The sequence below is a fragment of the Dermacentor albipictus genome, chromosome 7 (genome assembly GCF_038994185.2).
Source record: "Dermacentor albipictus isolate Rhodes 1998 colony chromosome 7, USDA_Dalb.pri_finalv2, whole genome shotgun sequence".
Classification (NCBI taxonomy): Eukaryota; Metazoa; Arthropoda; class Arachnida; order Ixodida; family Ixodidae; genus Dermacentor; species Dermacentor albipictus.
Window position 1 is genome coordinate 141,918,328 of NC_091827.1, and position 16,392 is coordinate 141,934,719.

Genomic DNA, 16,392 nt, shown 5'->3' on the forward strand with positions numbered 1-16,392 from the left:
ACGGACAGTAAGCTGATCGGTCTTTAATTTTTCATGTCTTTGGCGAAACGAAGTGTACTTCGTTTGTGTTTAAATTATCATAATCTGTCGGATGTGTGGATTGGGAACATTGACCATCCGTATGGAGGTGCACTTAATGTGTATACAAATTTTTTAATGTATTTTCCGCAGTACAAACACAGCCCTGTGATAGCCTAAGGGCACTGAACTTTGTATAAATAAATTATGTATTATGAAAACTCAGCATTCCTGTGTCCTTCAGAAAAGTTTGACAACGGCGCTGCGCTGCTGCCTGCCTTTGAGGAACACGTCGCGTGGTGCCAGCACCTGGATGTCGCCTGGCTCCTCTGGCTCCTCAGCTGGTGGCACTTCCCCACCATAATCGTCCAATGTCCAGTCGCCCGCGTCCAAGGCAATGTTATGGAGAGCAACGTATGCATAAATTATTCGCGCTGCTCTATCGGGGCTGTATAGCAGTATCCGAAAGTGCTGCAAGCAGCGAAACTTGCTTTTCAACACCCCGATACATCTCTCCACAACATTGCGCATGGATGCGTGCTCCTGGATGTAGTGGCCTTCAGAGGTGGTGCCGGCATGGCTGCCAGGTACTGGAACAAGCAGCCATGGCTTGAGAGGATATCCTAAGTCTCCTATTACAGAAAGTGACAGCTGAGTTCTCTGCCCTAGTTAGGGGTACGCATTACGAATACTAACCAAGAAGGTACCCGCCAGGCTGCAGTTGTGCGGCTAGGCGTGCACGCAGTGGGTTACGCTGCCACACCCAAGAGTCATGGCACGAACCAGGGAAGCGGGGGTCCACAACAAGAATACGAAATTCCGCGTTGCAAACCTGCAATGGTGAGCAATACAAAATAGCGCTGCAGATATGCTCAAAATCCGTTTTGCCATTGATATGCAGAAAAGAATACACGTACGCTGGTACAAGTAGCAGACTGTTTCAGCCATAGGCGTGCACAGGGTCTTGCAATTGGGGGGGGGGGGGCAATGCGCCACCCCCCCTTATGTGGACGCCTATGTTTCGCACTAATTGATAGCTAAATGAAAACTCGAGGCCCGATATTGCGCAAGAACCCCCATAGGAGCCAAAGCCAGCCCATGCAATGGTTGTAAGTACTTCCGTGTTCAAAATGCTTCCATCGTGTCTTCCCTACAGTGTATCCATTTCTGCTACGACTGCTGCCTATTTAAAACACAATTTTGGAACGGCAGACTGATTATGCACAACACATGGCACTCATCATTACTTCCGACATGTCAGATTTCAACGAGCTCGTAAACAGTTCCCCGCATGTCCTCTTTTAATCATTACATTACTTGTTATGCCAGCTTGGGCATTAAACCGAACAATTGCAACTATGGGCGAGTAAAAATGGCAACCACAGTTTGAAGTAAAACATTCCAACGGTACTTACGACCATGACGTTTAGGGCGTAATAACCCTTTCTCGACATGAAGCTCGCCGTGTCAGCCGGGCTGAGTCCCTCTGGCTTCATAATGGCGATCAATGTGCCATCGACGCACGCTAGCACGCCTGGAATGGCGCCACGTCGCGCAAACGCCACCTTTGCCTCATCCTTGGCAGCCGGTGTCAATGGAAAGTCCACCAACTTTCGCTGGGCAGACACGGAAATGATTGCCTCCATCACCTCGTGAATGGTGCTGCTCACGGCCGACTGTGCCATGCCTACGTGTTCCTCGTGACCAATGCTCCTCTGGAAGCTTCCGGTGCCGAAGAATCGCAGCGCGCCCAACACCTTCCTTTCTGTGGAAAGGCCACTGGCTCGCTGGCATCCAATGATAGGGTCAAGCCCGTCGCACAAGCTACGCAGTGTTCGTTTGGACAGACGAAAATACTGCCGGAACTCTTCTTCCGTCAGCTCTTCAACTGCATCATCTACCTCGGGTCGTCGTCTCTGCGCGACTGCAGCAGCCGCACAGGCGACACGAAAAGGCACGGAAGAGAAAAGCACCATGTTCTCCAACTTTTGGGAGCGCGGAATCGGATCGAACTGGATACGGAAGATGCTAACTGTCCCAAGCACTTGCGTTCTAATCTAATCCAAGCCGTCTGGTAGCCGTTCTAATCCGTTCTATCGCCCCGGACGGACTCTCCGTCCGTTCCGTGGCGTTCGTCCGTTACACGGGAGGGCAAAATCCCGCCTGCTCCGCAGACAAAATAGTGACGTCATCACTTGAATCCGGCGCAGACGAATTAGGTCGCATTCCCACAGCCGGAGCGCCGTTTGCGGAATCCGCGTGCTTACTCTCGACGCCAACGCCACGCACGTTGCCAAATTGCTGGGTACGAGTGCGCATTCCAAGAAAGACAGCTATCGGAGGCGGCGTTTGTCCGCGTTGGCTGTTCTACTCGAAGTGAGTGAAGACGGCTAGGTGAAGGCTGTAAAAAGAGAACGATTATGCTGGAGGAAACCACGGATATCGAAGAATACGCTTTGTGTTCAGAGCTTGCTTTGTGAAGATCTGCTCGAGTGTGATACGGACGAATACAAGCGCCTACTGCGCGTCAGCAGCACGCAGTTTTTCGAACTTCTCGCCCGCGTTCAATATATAATCGAGCGGCAAGAAACCATCGTGAGACCACCTGTGCCAGCGAAGACACGGCCTCAAATCACTCTTCGCTTTCTAGCCGCAGGTAAGCACTAGCGTTTGCTTCAATTTGAAGCATCACGTGTCACTTTTCATGAGGCGCGCTGACTTTTAAAGCGAAGGCATGCCCCAGCTTTCTCGACTGTGACTGCTGCCGCTCTCTTGGGAAGTGCGCGCTTCACGTCGCGTGTAATGTGCGCATGCACTTATTTCCGTTAGCCCGTGGACGCAGGAATGAAACGAAATAAAAGAACCAAACCACTCTTTAGCGTTCTACATCTCTGTGCAGTGTGTACAATGACAAATACATCTTCGTTGTGACGTGACCGCCCTTACCTCTCGCAATGAACAGTTCGTGTATTTCGGCGTAGATATAGCAAATGCTACGGCGCATCAACAGTACTAAATTGTTTTGTCCGCCACGGCGCATGAACATCGTATAAATATGTTCCATAAGAATGTTGGAAATATGGTGAAATAAAAACAACTGTGTGTATGGAATTTAGTTTCATAGCATGAAAATAGCCGCTTTATGAGAGATTCCCTTTACACAGATTCCAGTGTGAATATCAGATGTGCATATTTTATTCGAATGCGGAGTTCTGTTTTTCTTTGTTAATTTTTAGCGTTACCAACAATTTCTTGTTTTTCCTTTTTTAATGGGAGAAACGCACTACTCCTTAAGCTGACAGTTCAGGGAGGACACTCAACTGTCAACCACCTCATAAAAGAGACGTGTGTGGCAATCTACCTGGAGCTGAAAGACAAATTCTTGAAGACCCCCAAGACTGACGGAGAGTGGTCCAGAGCCATGCAAGACATCAAAGAAAAATGGCAGTTCCCCATTTCTGTTGGTGCGATAGATGGAATGCATGTGTGCATCACCAAGCCGAATATTCAGGCTCTTTGTATTTCAACTAGAATAAAACCTTCAGCATAGTGTTATTTGCGCTTGTTGATGCGAACTATAGGTTTCGCTATTTGGACGTTGGCGCCCCTGGTTCACAAGGTGATGGCGGAATTTGGCAGTCAACACCTCTGCGAAAAGCAATTGATGAAATAAAATGCGGGACTGCCCAAACCTGTAAAAGTGGCAAGTTCGCCGGATCTTCAATTGCCCCCGGTTATTGTAGGAGATGATGCTTTTCCTCTGGTTGAAAATTCTTGAAGGTGCGGCGTTTGTTCGCGAAAACTGTTTTTAGAAACTCTGCAGAGGTTCAATCATATGAAGAAAACATAATGGCTCAAATCCAGAAGAGCATTCCCAAAAATGAAGTAAATGTTTCGGCTACATGGTTCATATTGAACTGGTAACATTCTGCTGACCACAAAACAGAAAAAGAGAGACAGGGCTGAGCGCCCTGCCCTCTCTCTTTCTTGATTTTTTGGTTAAGCAGCACGGCATTATCCCCAAAATGAAGTTATAGCAAATAATACAAACCGACAGAGTAAGGCGTTGATTCTGCATGCCGCTGAGCCATTTCGAGAGCGATCTCTTGCCATAGCCTGTTACGCAGCTGCGCGCTTGCATAATCGGCGTGCTCTATATTCAATAGCGCTGCGAATCCATCAACAAGAGCAAAAAAAGTACCGCTTGCTTCGTCATTTAGCATTTTCTTGTGCACCTCACTCATGTTGAGGTCACGCAGGCTGCGCGGTCTAAATAGAAATGCGCGCGCAACCACGGCTCGCCTTTCCCGCTGCACGACAACAAAAGCACGTGCGCTCACTCCTGCACAACAAAAACACACGTGGCATCAAGCCGACAACACGCCATCGTAGCCACGCCAACCCGTCTAATGTTGGCAGGTTTGACGCTGACTACGTTAAATTGAGGCCAGACGACCGCCAAACGGACGGATGGAAATACCGGCGAGCATTTTCAATCCGGACCGCGAGCGGTGGAGGCCGGACAAGGCGAGGGCGGCAAGTTTTGATGACGCGCGCGTCACGTGATGCGCCATCCGCTGTGAAAATTCCTCCTCCGTCAGGTATCCACACGACGGACGGCTCCGCGCCAATCTGTGCCGCGGATGCTTATTCCGCCGCCCGTCCGGCTGCGAAGCGCATCCAGACGACGGACGGACTGAGTAGACGACCGCGCCGGAAAAATAAAGATGGCGGCTACGCCCGAAGCGACTGCCGTCCGCCTCGAACCTGTCAAGTCACCGTCGTTCACTGTGTGGCCCGTAACTTTCAAACTGAGGATTGTATTTGGTTTAAATTTGTGTCCAGAAGCTTCGACAGCAATGTATTCGTGATGAGTGGACACCGTTTCCGAAAGCGATACTCAGATTCTCGGCGTGTACGCTTAGAGAGGTTGTATTGGCTGAACATAGCCTCAAAGATGTTGCGGCGGCCCGGGCGGATCTCAGTGGCTGTAAGTTAATATAATTGCTTGTTTTTACTCACTCTAGATGGCGCCATCGGTGTAACAAAAACTTTGTCATAGGTGTTTTCACTCTGAATGAAAATGGAAATCGAAAGGAAACGACGGTTGGCCGCAATGGCTGTTGTTTTGTCCGAATTGGGCACGAATGGTGTGAGCAGCAATGAAGCTGTTTCAGAAAGATCCCAAAGCCGCGCTTGTTGCAAGACTGTAGAGCATGCTAGGCTAAATCCGCAGCATTCGACCGCCAAAATCCGGATGCGAAAAATAGCTCGGCATTTTCCGTCCGTGGGGGTCGCGGACGACGCGCGGACGGCACTAATCCGTGACGCGTAGTCACGTGATTGACATCATTGACAATTGACATCATGGCATTCGTCGCGGTTCAAATTGACCAATCGCGTGCAGCTCGATGAAACGGACCACATTTGTTCTATTTTGGAACGCGTACAAGATCGCACCCCAGGCATGCGTTTAGTTTCTTTTTTCGCCACCACGTGGTGTATCAACCTTAAAGATTTGAAATTCGCGCCGTGACGTGTGCCATGACGCACAACTAAAGCAAACACAATAAAAAGAAGCACACCCTGAGACTGTTGCTTCATCTCGGCATTTGGAAACGAGCGCGCTTATGTATCAGCGTTATCTTGACGACAACCTGCTACTTGCCCGACTTGCAATGAATCGACGATTTTGCTAGACACCTTGCCAGACAGCTCGTCGGCATTACGGTTGAAATGTCTGGCCGAGATAACGGCTCCTGCAAAGCTTCCGTCGGGTTTCCTTTATTCACTGTTTTTTTCTTATTTGTGCACCACTGGGGCTGCGGGCTTCCGTATAGTCAGCGTTATTTTTCTTGCGTTTTCTAAGGACTGTTGTTGTTCAATAAGAGGAAGCTTTAGCTCGGGCCCTTCTTCGATGCCGGCTGCTCACATACATGTAAAACGCATAATGATTTTATCAGAAAATCGCTCAACCGATCTGAATGAGAATTGTTGCATTCAAGAGAGAACTTAGATCACAGTGATCGCTGCAATTATAATTTTTATCTAGGCTATGACATTATTGACAAGAATTATCATAACTCGGCAAATCTGAAAAAAGAATAGAAGTACGAAGTTTACAAATCCGTTAGTTCGGATAAAAACAGATATCGCATCCCTCTAAACTGCATCCCTTGGAGCATCTCAATCGGAGTAATTCGATGCATGAATTTATAACTTATGTGAAGTTACAATGCCTGTAATGATTTTGCGAATACCATATTCAGGTGTTAGGAGGCTATTTAAGGGTGGCATATGATATATAATTTTTGTCTGCATTAAATGAAATATTAGGTGCAGCTTACAGAATTACGATATCGTTTTTTAGTTGCTGAGGTACAGAGTCGTATACTTCGAGTATTGTTTCTTGAAATTTCGCATTTCTTTTAGAATTTCAAATAAGTGGAAGCTAAATGAAAATGCACTTTCCGAAATATCATTTTAACTGTTTCTTTCAAGTTCAACATAACACATGAATTGCGGTGCAGTGGTTGTAAAAATAAAGGATTGCTGACTTCCCATGTAGCAGCTAAAGCTTCCCGTTAAGTTAGGTTTAGAATAATATTTTTGCTGAGAGAAGAAATAAGACGGGTAGCGCATATAAATTATGGCGGTCGCAGTTAGATGGGGGCGACATGCGAAGACACACGTGTACTTAGATTTAGGTGTAGGTTGAAGATGTCCAGGTGGTCGAAATTTTCCAGATTCCCCAACTACGCCATGCCTCATAATCAGATCGTGGTCTTGGTACGTAAAACCCAATAATTTTTTTTTAATTTACAGAATGTACAGTAATTTACAATAATTGACAAAGCCAAGCCTACAGCAGGATAGTCATTAAAGCGTTCACTTCTTCAGACCTAAGCTCGTGCTCATCTTCCTCAGCTTTGTGCGGAGCTGCGCAACATATTTCCACTTCGTGTGGAAGCGCCGTACCGCTGCTTTTTAGGTAGAAATGGAATGGTAGGGTTTTAGGCGGCTGGCCTGAACGACGTGATGTGAAGTCTGGATGGAGCGAGTAGTAGGTGTGACCGGAGACATATCGTAGGTTACGTAGGTTACCTGACAGAGGAACCGGTAAGCGCCGGAGTAGCGGGTTATCAGTTTTTTTCCGAGAGGCCGAAATCGTGGGTGGGAGATCGCAGAGGGACAAGATCCCCGGGAATATGATCGGCGTCCCGGTGACTACTGTCACAAATGCTTTTGCTCTTGTTCTGAGAAGCACAAAGGCAACGGTGAGCAACTTGGCGTGTTTCTTGGGCTCGAGCAATGACATTGCCTGTATACTGAGACACGGACTCTTGATGGGTAGGCAATATTTTATTAAGAAGCAATACTGGATCTTGGCCGCACAACAAATAAAATGGCGAGTAACGTGCAGTGTCATGGCGTTATGAATTGTACGCGAATATGACAAAGGGGAGAGCAGTATCTAAGTCGCGATGGTCATCAGAAATATATATGAAGAGCATGTCTGTTATTATTCAATTAAGCCGCTCCGTAAGACCGTTCGTCTGCGGATGGCATGCATTCGTAAATTTGTGCTTGGTAGAATAAGGACGGGGGAAGTCGCCCACAGCTGTAAAGAGGAAGGAGCGACTCCAGTCGGTAAGAAGTTGACGAGGAGCGCCATGGCGAACAATGACGTTGTGCAACAGAAAGTAGGCTGCGTCTGTTGGAAGGGCTCTGGTGAACGCGAACCATGTTGTATAATCTGTTGCGACGGCAATACACTTGTTGCATCAGTCCGATCTGGGGAAAGGTGCCAAGAGGTCTACACTAACACGATAGATGGGTTCGGTAGGAATGTCAAGAGGTAGGAGTAAACCAACAGTGAGTTCAGGTGGTTTTTTCTGCCGTTGACATAATTCACAAGAAGCGACGTAGCGGCGGTCAGATCGGCACATACCAGGCCGAAAGGATCGTCGCCGGACACGGTCGTACGTACCGATTCCCCGAGGTGACCAAAAGTTGGTAGATCGTGCAGCTTGGACGGAATAGTGGTGCGAACATGCCGCGGAATAACCTGCACCATTTTACATCCACTGGAGTACATGCTACGCCGATATACAGTGCCGTCCTTGAGTCGGAACATACCAAGAGAAGGATCACATAACCTAAATGTGAACTTTTCCATGATACCATGTATGCTTGGATCTCGGCGCTGTTCGGTAGCATGGTCAGCTAAGCAAATAGAGAAAATACAGAGCAGAAGCATAGGTCGCAGGAACATCGTCTGTGTAGCGGCACAAGCAGTCGGCATCTTTGTATAAACGATCGGAGTTGTAAGCAACTGTGTACGAGTATTTCTGTAGGCGTAGCGCCCAGTGACCTAGGCGATCGGTAGGGTCTTTGAGAGACGAAAACCAGCAGAGCGCATGGTGGTCTCTGGTGAATCTAAAGGGCCGACCACATAGGTTAGGGTGAGATTTCGCGACTGCCTAGAGAAGTGCAAGGCACTAACGTTCAGTAATGGAACAATTCCGCTCAGCTGGAGAAAGCAGACGGCTGGCGTAGGCAATGACGGGGTCGTGGCGTCGTTTACGTTGGCAAAAAATGGCACCGATTCCATGACTACTGGCATGACTGCGGACTTTTCTTGGAGCAGTCTGGTCGAAGTGCGCAAGAAGAAATGGAGATGTAAGGAGATAGATAAGCTTCGAGAAGGCAGTTGCTTGTTCAGGTCCCCAAGAAAATGAAGCATCTGCCTTCGGAAAAGCAGAGGACGGGTGACTTCCGAAAAATTGTGCATGAAGTGGCGGAAGTACGAGAACAGGCCCACGAAGCTCCGGACATCTGTAGCACATGTTGGCACGGGAAACTTCTGTACGGCAAGAACCACTTCAGGTTATGGAGGAGTGTGTTCATCATGCATTCAAAAGTAGATGGAGCATTACATAAGCCGAATGATATAAATTTGAATTTATATAGGCCATCGGGTGTTATAAAGGCAGTTTTCTCTCGGTCCATGTCGTCGATGCAGTCTGCCAGTAACCGGAACCAAGGTCCATGGAAGAAAAGTACTTCGCACCATGGAGGCAGTCGAGGGCGCGATCAACGCGTGATAGGGGATAAACGCCTTTATTGGTGATCTTGTTGAGGTGCCCGTAACCCACGCAGAAGCACCAGTTGGCGTCCTTCTTAACTAGAACAACACGGGACGCTGAAGGACTGGATGATGGTTCAACGATTCATCGAGAACGAATCTTCTCGACCTCCTTTTGAATGACTTGTCGTTCGTGCGAGGACAGACGAGATGGTCACCTGTGAATAGGGTGTGCGTCACCCATGTCAGTATGGTGTGTCGGGAGAGAGGTCTGGCCTAAAGGGCGGCCAAGGTCAGAAATGTCGCTGAACGCGGAGAGCAGCTAGTTCGTGTGGTGAGGCGGAAGTCCGGGAGCAATAACTTTTGTGAGCTGAGGAAGAACAGCCGGCAAAGGAGAGTCAACGGGAGACGACGTATTTAAGCAGCCGGGAGTGAAAGTAAGCACACTTGAGAGGAAGACAGCGTACCTAAGGCTATGCCTTGTGGTAGGACGTGGTCACCGATTCCAAAGTTAACGAGGTGAAGGCTGGTAGAGTTGTTGGTGATACTGACGGCAGTTTGTGGAAGAGCAACGTGATGAACAAGGTAGACTTCCGCGGGAGGAGACACAACATAGTCACCATAAGGCACAGGTGTAGCTGTATAAAGCAGGACGCTCGTCATGGCTTGTGGGGCGAGTTCAATGTGCTCATCGAAGCAGATCCTGCTAGGAACTTCCTCAGGAGGTTCAGGACAGGTATGTAGGTGGAGCTAAACTATTCTACGCCAAGTAAAAGGTGGCGACTTCCTACACTAACTACACTCTTGTAGCCAGTGTAGATAAAAGCATAGCCCTATTGACTTCAGGAAGCACGAAATTTAAACCGTAAGGTGATTTATTAGAGCTGGCGTTGGAACTGTTTTTGCAGAGCAAGTGTGATTCATTCTGCACACAGTAGCATCTTGAGAGGCAGCAGGGGGGGAGAGGGAGTGCATATGCGTGTGCACGTCTTGAGTGTGCATGCGCGTGTGCTTGAGTTTGTGTGTTCGCGCGTGCTTGTGTCTCAGTATTTGAATCTGCATGCGCACGAGCGCGTTTATGCGTCTGCGAGCATGCGTGCATTGTGCATGCGTGCATTTCAGTGTGCGTGCGTGCGCACATTTTTTTCGTGTGCACACGCGTGGGCGCGTGTAAATGTGCGTGGAGGTGAAGATGCCAGTTATCTGTACGTCTGTATGCTTGAGAGAGAGAGAGAGTGGTGAAAAGCTGTTTGTGTGTACAGGTGTGTGTAACAAGCTAGCATTTCCTTACTTGGACCTATTCTCGGATGCAAATGAAATATCGACGTTAAAATTATGGGTTCTCTACGTGTCAAACGCACAGGCAGATTATGAGGCACACCGTAGTGGGAGATTCCGGAATAATTTCGACCACTTGGGGCTCTTTAACTTGCACCTAAATCTAAGTAAACGGGTGTTTTCGCATTCCGCCCCCATCGAAATGCTGCCGCCGTGGCTGGGATTTGATCCCGCGACCTCGTGCTTAGCAGCCCAACCCCACAGACACTAAGCAAGCACGGCAAGGATATAGAGTTTACTTGAATCTTATTGTATCCACAGAGACAAGAACTAATGCCACTGCCTATATACCATCATCACTTTCTGAAAGCAAAACCGACGCGAAAAGAAAAACAAATACATTAGGAGCCATTCCACTCTGTGAAGATGGATGACCAGCTAAGCTGTAGCACATCACAGAGGATTAGACAGGTCATGTATTTATTTTCACCATTTGGTAATGGTTGTGATGATAGCCTTGTGATTACTGTGATATATACGGGTTGGCCCGGTTACAACCTTAGACAGAATCTTGGCCAAAGTAGAATCTATGCACGACCGTTGTTACTTAATTGAGTTAAACCGATTGGTCTAGTACTTCAAACCAAATTCTTCTTGCACCAGCTCAGTGAACCATTTCTTGTCTGGTTTTGAAATGCCCACATTGAAGTCTCCAATGTTGATCACAAGGGCAGTGTCATCGCGGCTAACCAATGCAAAGTACCTGGACATGAACTTCTTAATACCAAAGTTGGGTGTGCCTGAACATATACAGACAGTGGATATCATAATTCCGTCTTTCGTTTGTACGGCACAGACTACCCCACAGTCGGTGCCCCTCTCCCCTTACTAATCAAGGTTGTATGGTAGTATACATGCATTTCTTCCTCTGCATATATGGCAATGCCTTCTGTGCGTGATGCCATGTGCGGTTCACAAACGATTCCAGCATACCCATCGGCGGGAGACAATCCATCTTTATTTATTATTATTATTATTATTATTATTATTATTATTATTATTATTATTATTATTATTATTATTATTATTATTATTATTATTATTATTATTATTATTATTATTGGCGGACAACTTGAAGCCTGCTTCCCCTCCGCCGCATGACAGCTGGATACTCCGTAACCTCTGGGATCGGCACGCATTTTTGCTCCCTGACACGACAAATGCATTTCGGGGCAGAGGTACACAGCTCCGCTGTGAAAGTGCCTGTGCAGTCAGTATTGCCGCCCTGTATTTTGCCTCGATGGTACCTTCACAATCGGCATGGTTACAATCGGCACTCACAATCGCAATCGGCATCACAATCGGCAAAATCGGCCGCGAGGAGCTGTTAGCGGTTCGCGTTCGTTATCTTCCTTGCCTCTCGACGGCGATGACGCGCTAAATCTGCACCATCATTGCGTCGTGCCTCCAATCTTCGAACAAGCAATATTTAGCTTTCGGCGGCACACGTTCGCTGTTCTATTGACATTAAAGCTTTAAACTGCTTGATTTCGAAAAAAAACAAAACAAATGTAAATCGAAAGTGGACTGGCCGCAAGGAACGTACTCACGGAGCGATGCCATTGATCACATTATCACAAAAGACTGGGCTCGGTCAAGTCGCCCTTAAGAGGAAGCTTTAGCTCGAGGGCTCCTATCTAAATACGTGTAAAAGGAGAATTCGTTTTTCTCGGCAACCACTGCAACAAATTTGACGAGGTTTGTTGCATTAAAAAAGAAAACATAAAATCTCTGTTGGTCTCCAATTTATGAGTTAGGTCGTCAATTTTTTATTAAAAATTGGCAAAATCAAAAATTAAAAAAAAACTATCAAGTTTGGAACTCTGTAACTCAACAACAAAAAAATGATGATACAATTCTGTGAATTGTATCTAATAGTACATCTAAAGCGGAAAAAACTGATATGTTACACATGAATATAAAAAATTAACAATACGGAAATACAACTTTTTCAAAACCCTTGTAACTAACGCAACACATTCACGTAAGATGTAAAATGACAAATTGAATTTGTCCAATTTGAATAATTTCATGGATGCCGTTTACAGAACCGCGATATCAGTTCTTGATGCAGAGCTATGTATTTATAAACTTCATGCTTCTATTTTTTTCAAACGGTCGAATATTTGAAAATCGTTTCAACAAAATTGAGGCCCTAAATCGAAATTACGCTTCCAACGGTCACTAGAATTTACCTTTCTCTCTGAAATGCAAGAAATTCCATTAAAGTCGGTTCAGGGGTTATCTCAGAAAAGCATTTTTGCGTTTTACATGTATTTGAATAGGCCGCGTCGGAGTTGGGCCCGAGCTAAAGCTTCCCCTTAAGAACGTTCTTTTCCAGCGTCAGTTATGCTTTCAGAGTTTATCTGCAAAACATTCGTGCAAAACAGAAGCATGTTTAATAATTATTCGCTCAGCTAGATAATCTTGAGGACTGGCTCCAAGCTGCTCATGTCCGTTAGCTGCCTAAGATCAATTAATGACAATTTAATTATCTTACCTTCGTTTATTACGCAAACAACTGCTCAACTTATTCCGTATCTAGAGGCTAGCAATTTCAACACTCGAATGATAATAATGTCAGCAAGATTTATATCCCTCTATTTATGTTTGGCGTCGCTAAAAAATAACTGCCTGGATATTCATGGTGCAGTACGCTTCTTAAAAAGCAGGTGCGATTGCTTCGACAGGTTTTCTTAGCGCAATTCAAGTTCATAAACTTAAGCACATGTGCCCAACAGTACACTTCTGCTTTTACGATGGACCCTCCTACGTTATAAAAGAAGCACTTCAGCGCTACGGTACATCACACAAGGTGTGCGAGAACATTGTGCCCGCTCCCGATTACATATACGAGCATTGGTGGCATCAGGCTCGCTTTCCTGGCGTCATTAATAATAAAAGCAGTTGCCTGGCGGAAAGCAATGAAATTTTTTTAGTACATTGTATCAAATATAGTAGCGCGCAGTTGCTCCTACATGCTCTCAGTTCTAGCCATCCTCAAGCACTGACTTTAGCGTTGCGTCGCTAAGGCCGAGGGTTTGGAAAGGAATGCGAGCTGAGGCGGCCGCATTTCCACGACGACGAAATGCAAAAAGTGTAGCGTACCGTGCATTGTGTGGAAGTTGAAAGAACGCCCAGGTGGTCAAAATTAATCGGGAGCCCGCCACTACGACGTGCCTCCTAATTATGTCGTCGTTTTTGCTCGTAAAACCGAAGGATTTATTATAATTCACCTTAGACAATCAATCTATTTGCAGGAAACACTCATCCTAAAGCTCCGATATTTTCCGTCCCAACCCAGATCTAATCGGGTCCGCACTGCCCCATCTGTTACGAATTGCGGAAAAAATTATCCAATGCTTTCCCCCAGACAGTTGTTATTAGGGTAAATAGCATTATTTGCCTATACTTCAGCCCTTTCGAACTCTGTCTGTCTGTCTGTCTGTCTGTCTGTCTGTCTGTCTGTCTGTCTGTCTGTCTGTCTGTCTGTCTGTCTGTCTGTCTGTCTGTCTGTCTGTCTGTCTGTCTGTCTGTCTGTCTGTCTGTCTGTCTGTCTGTCTGTCTGTCTGTCTGTCTGTCTGTCTGTCTGTCTGTCTGTCTGTCTGTCTGTCTGTCTGTCTGTCTGTCTGTCTGTCTGTCTGTCTGTCTGTCTGTCTGTCTGTCTGTCTGTCTGTCTGTCTGTCTGTCTGTCTGTCTGTCTGTCTGTCTGTCTGTCTGTCTGTCTGTCTGTCTGTCTGTCTGTCTGTCTGTCTGTCTGTCTGTCTGTCTGTCTGTCTGTCTGTCTGTCTGTCTGTCTGTCTGTCTGTCTGTCTGTCTGTCTGTCTGTCTGTCTGTCTGTCTGTCTGTCTGTCTGTCTGTCTGTCTGTCTGTCTGTCTGTCTGTCTGTCTGTCTGTCTGTCTGTCTGTCTGTCTGTCTGTCTGTCTGTCTGTCTGTCTGTCTGTCTGTCTGTCTGTCTGTCTGTCTGTCTGTCTGTCTGTCTGTCTGTCTGTCTGTCTGTCTGTCTGTCTGTCTGTCTGTCTGTCTGTCTGTCTGTCTGTCTGTCTGTCTGTCTGTCTGTCTGTCTGTCTGTCTGTCTGTCTGTCTGTCTGTCTGTCTGTCTGTCTGTCTGTCTGTCTGTCTGTCTGTCTGTCTGTCTGTCTGTCTGTCTGTCTGTCTGTCTGTCTGTCTGTCTGTCTGTCTGTCTGTCTGTCTGTCTGTCTGTCTGTCTGTCTGTCTGTCTGTCTGTCTGTCTGTCTGTCTGTCTGTCTGTCTGTCTGTCTGTCTGTCTGTCTGTCTGTCTGTCTGTCTGTCTGTCTGTCTGTCTGTCTGTCTGTCTGTCTGTCTGTCTGTCTGTCTGTCTGTCTGTCTGTCTGTCTGTCTGTCTGTCTGTCTGTCTGTCTGTCTGTCTGTCTGTCTGTCTGTCTGTCTGTCTGTCTGTCTGTCTGTCTGTCTGTCTGTCTGTCTGTCTGTCTGTCTGTCTGTCTGTCTGTCTGTCTGTCTGTCTGTCTGTCTGTCTGTCTGTCTGTCTGTCTGTCTGTCTGTCTGTCTGTCTGTCTGTCTGTCTGTCTGTCTGTCTGTCTGTCTGTCTGTCTGTCTGTCTGTCTGTCTGTCTGTCTGTCTGTCTGTCTGTCTGTCTGTCTGTCTGTCTGTCTGTCTGTCTGTCTGTCTGTCTGTCTGTCTGTCTGTCTGTCTGTCTGTCTGTCTGTCTGTCTGTCTGTCTGTCTGTCTGTCTGTCTGTCTGTCTGTCTGTCTGTCTGTCTGTCTGTCTGTCTGTCTGTCTGTCTGTCTGTCTGTCTGTCTGTCTGTCTGTCTGTCTGTCTGTCTGTCTGTCTGTCTGTCTGTCTGTCTGTCTGTCTGTCTGTCTGTCTGTCTGTCTGTCTGTCTGTCTGTCTGTCTGTCTGTCTGTCTGTCTGTCTGTCTGTCTGTCTGTCTGTCTGTCTGTCTGTCTGTCTGTCTGTCTGTCTGTCTGTCTGTCTGTCTGTCTGTCTGTCTGTCTGTCTGTCTGTCTGTCTGTCTGTCTGTCTGTCTGTCTGTCTGTCTGTCTGTCTGTCTGTCTGTCTGTCTGTCTGTCTGTCTGTCTGTCTGTCTGTCTGTCTGTCTGTCTGTCTGTCTGTCTGTCTGTCTGTCTGTCTGTCTGTCTGTCTGTCTGTCTGTCTGTCTGTCTGTCTGTCTGTCTGTCTGTCTGTCTGTCTGTCTGTCTGTCTGTCTGTCTGTCTGTCTGTCTGTCTGTCTGTCTGTCTGTCTGTCTGTCTGTCTGTCTGTCTGTCTGTCTGTCTGTCTGTCTGTCTGTCTGTCTGTCTGTCTGTCTGTCTGTCTGTCTGTCTGTCTGTCTGTCTGTCTGTCTGTCTGTCTGTCTGTCTGTCTGTCTGTCTGTCTGTCTGTCTGTCTGTCTGTCTGTCTGTCTGTCTGTCTGTCTGTCTGTCTGTCTGTCTGTCTGTCTGTCTGTCTGTCTGTCTGTCTGTCTGTCTGTCTGTCTGTCTGTCTGTCTGTCTGTCTGTCTGTCTGTCTGTCTGTCTGTCTGTCTGTCTGTCTGTCTGTCTGTCTGTCTGTCTGTCTGTCTGTCTGTCTGTCTGTCTGTCTGTCTGTCTGTCTGTCTGTCTGTCTGTCTGTCTGTCTGTCTGTCTGTCTGTCTGTCTGTCTGTCTGTCTGTCTGTCTGTCTGTCTGTCTGTCTGTCTGTCTGTCTGTCTGTCTGTCTGTCTGTCTGTCTGTCTGTCTGTCTGTCTGTCTGTCTGTCTGTCTGTCTGTCTGTCTGTCTGTCTGTCTGTCTGTCTGTAATCTTACGTTGACCCAGTGGTGGAAGTAGTCTACCTGCTTGGGCCCCAAGGTGTGTGCTTCTTTCATTCCTGATGATGCGAGGAAACCAAGCCTGATGCCACGAACGCTCAGAAATCTATTAAGGAAAGCAAATTATGCTCCCGCACACCTATTTGATGTACCGTGGCGCTGAGGCGTTTCTTGTACAAT

At 47.1% G+C, this 16,392-nt stretch overlaps 1 protein-coding gene across 1 annotated transcript; it reads right to left on the minus strand.

Moving 5' to 3' along the window:
- Positions 1 to 258: 258 nt before the first annotated feature.
- Positions 259 to 1,994, minus strand: LOC139047935 (putative nuclease HARBI1). Its single transcript, XM_070522113.1, has 3 exons — positions 1,434 to 1,994; positions 715 to 850; positions 259 to 608 (listed from the first exon to the last, which is right to left on the minus strand). The coding sequence occupies exons 1-3, from the start codon at positions 1,992 to 1,994 to the stop codon at positions 259 to 261; spliced, it is 1,047 nt and encodes a 348-aa protein (XP_070378214.1).
- Between the last annotated feature and the right edge of the window lie 14,398 nt (positions 1,995 to 16,392).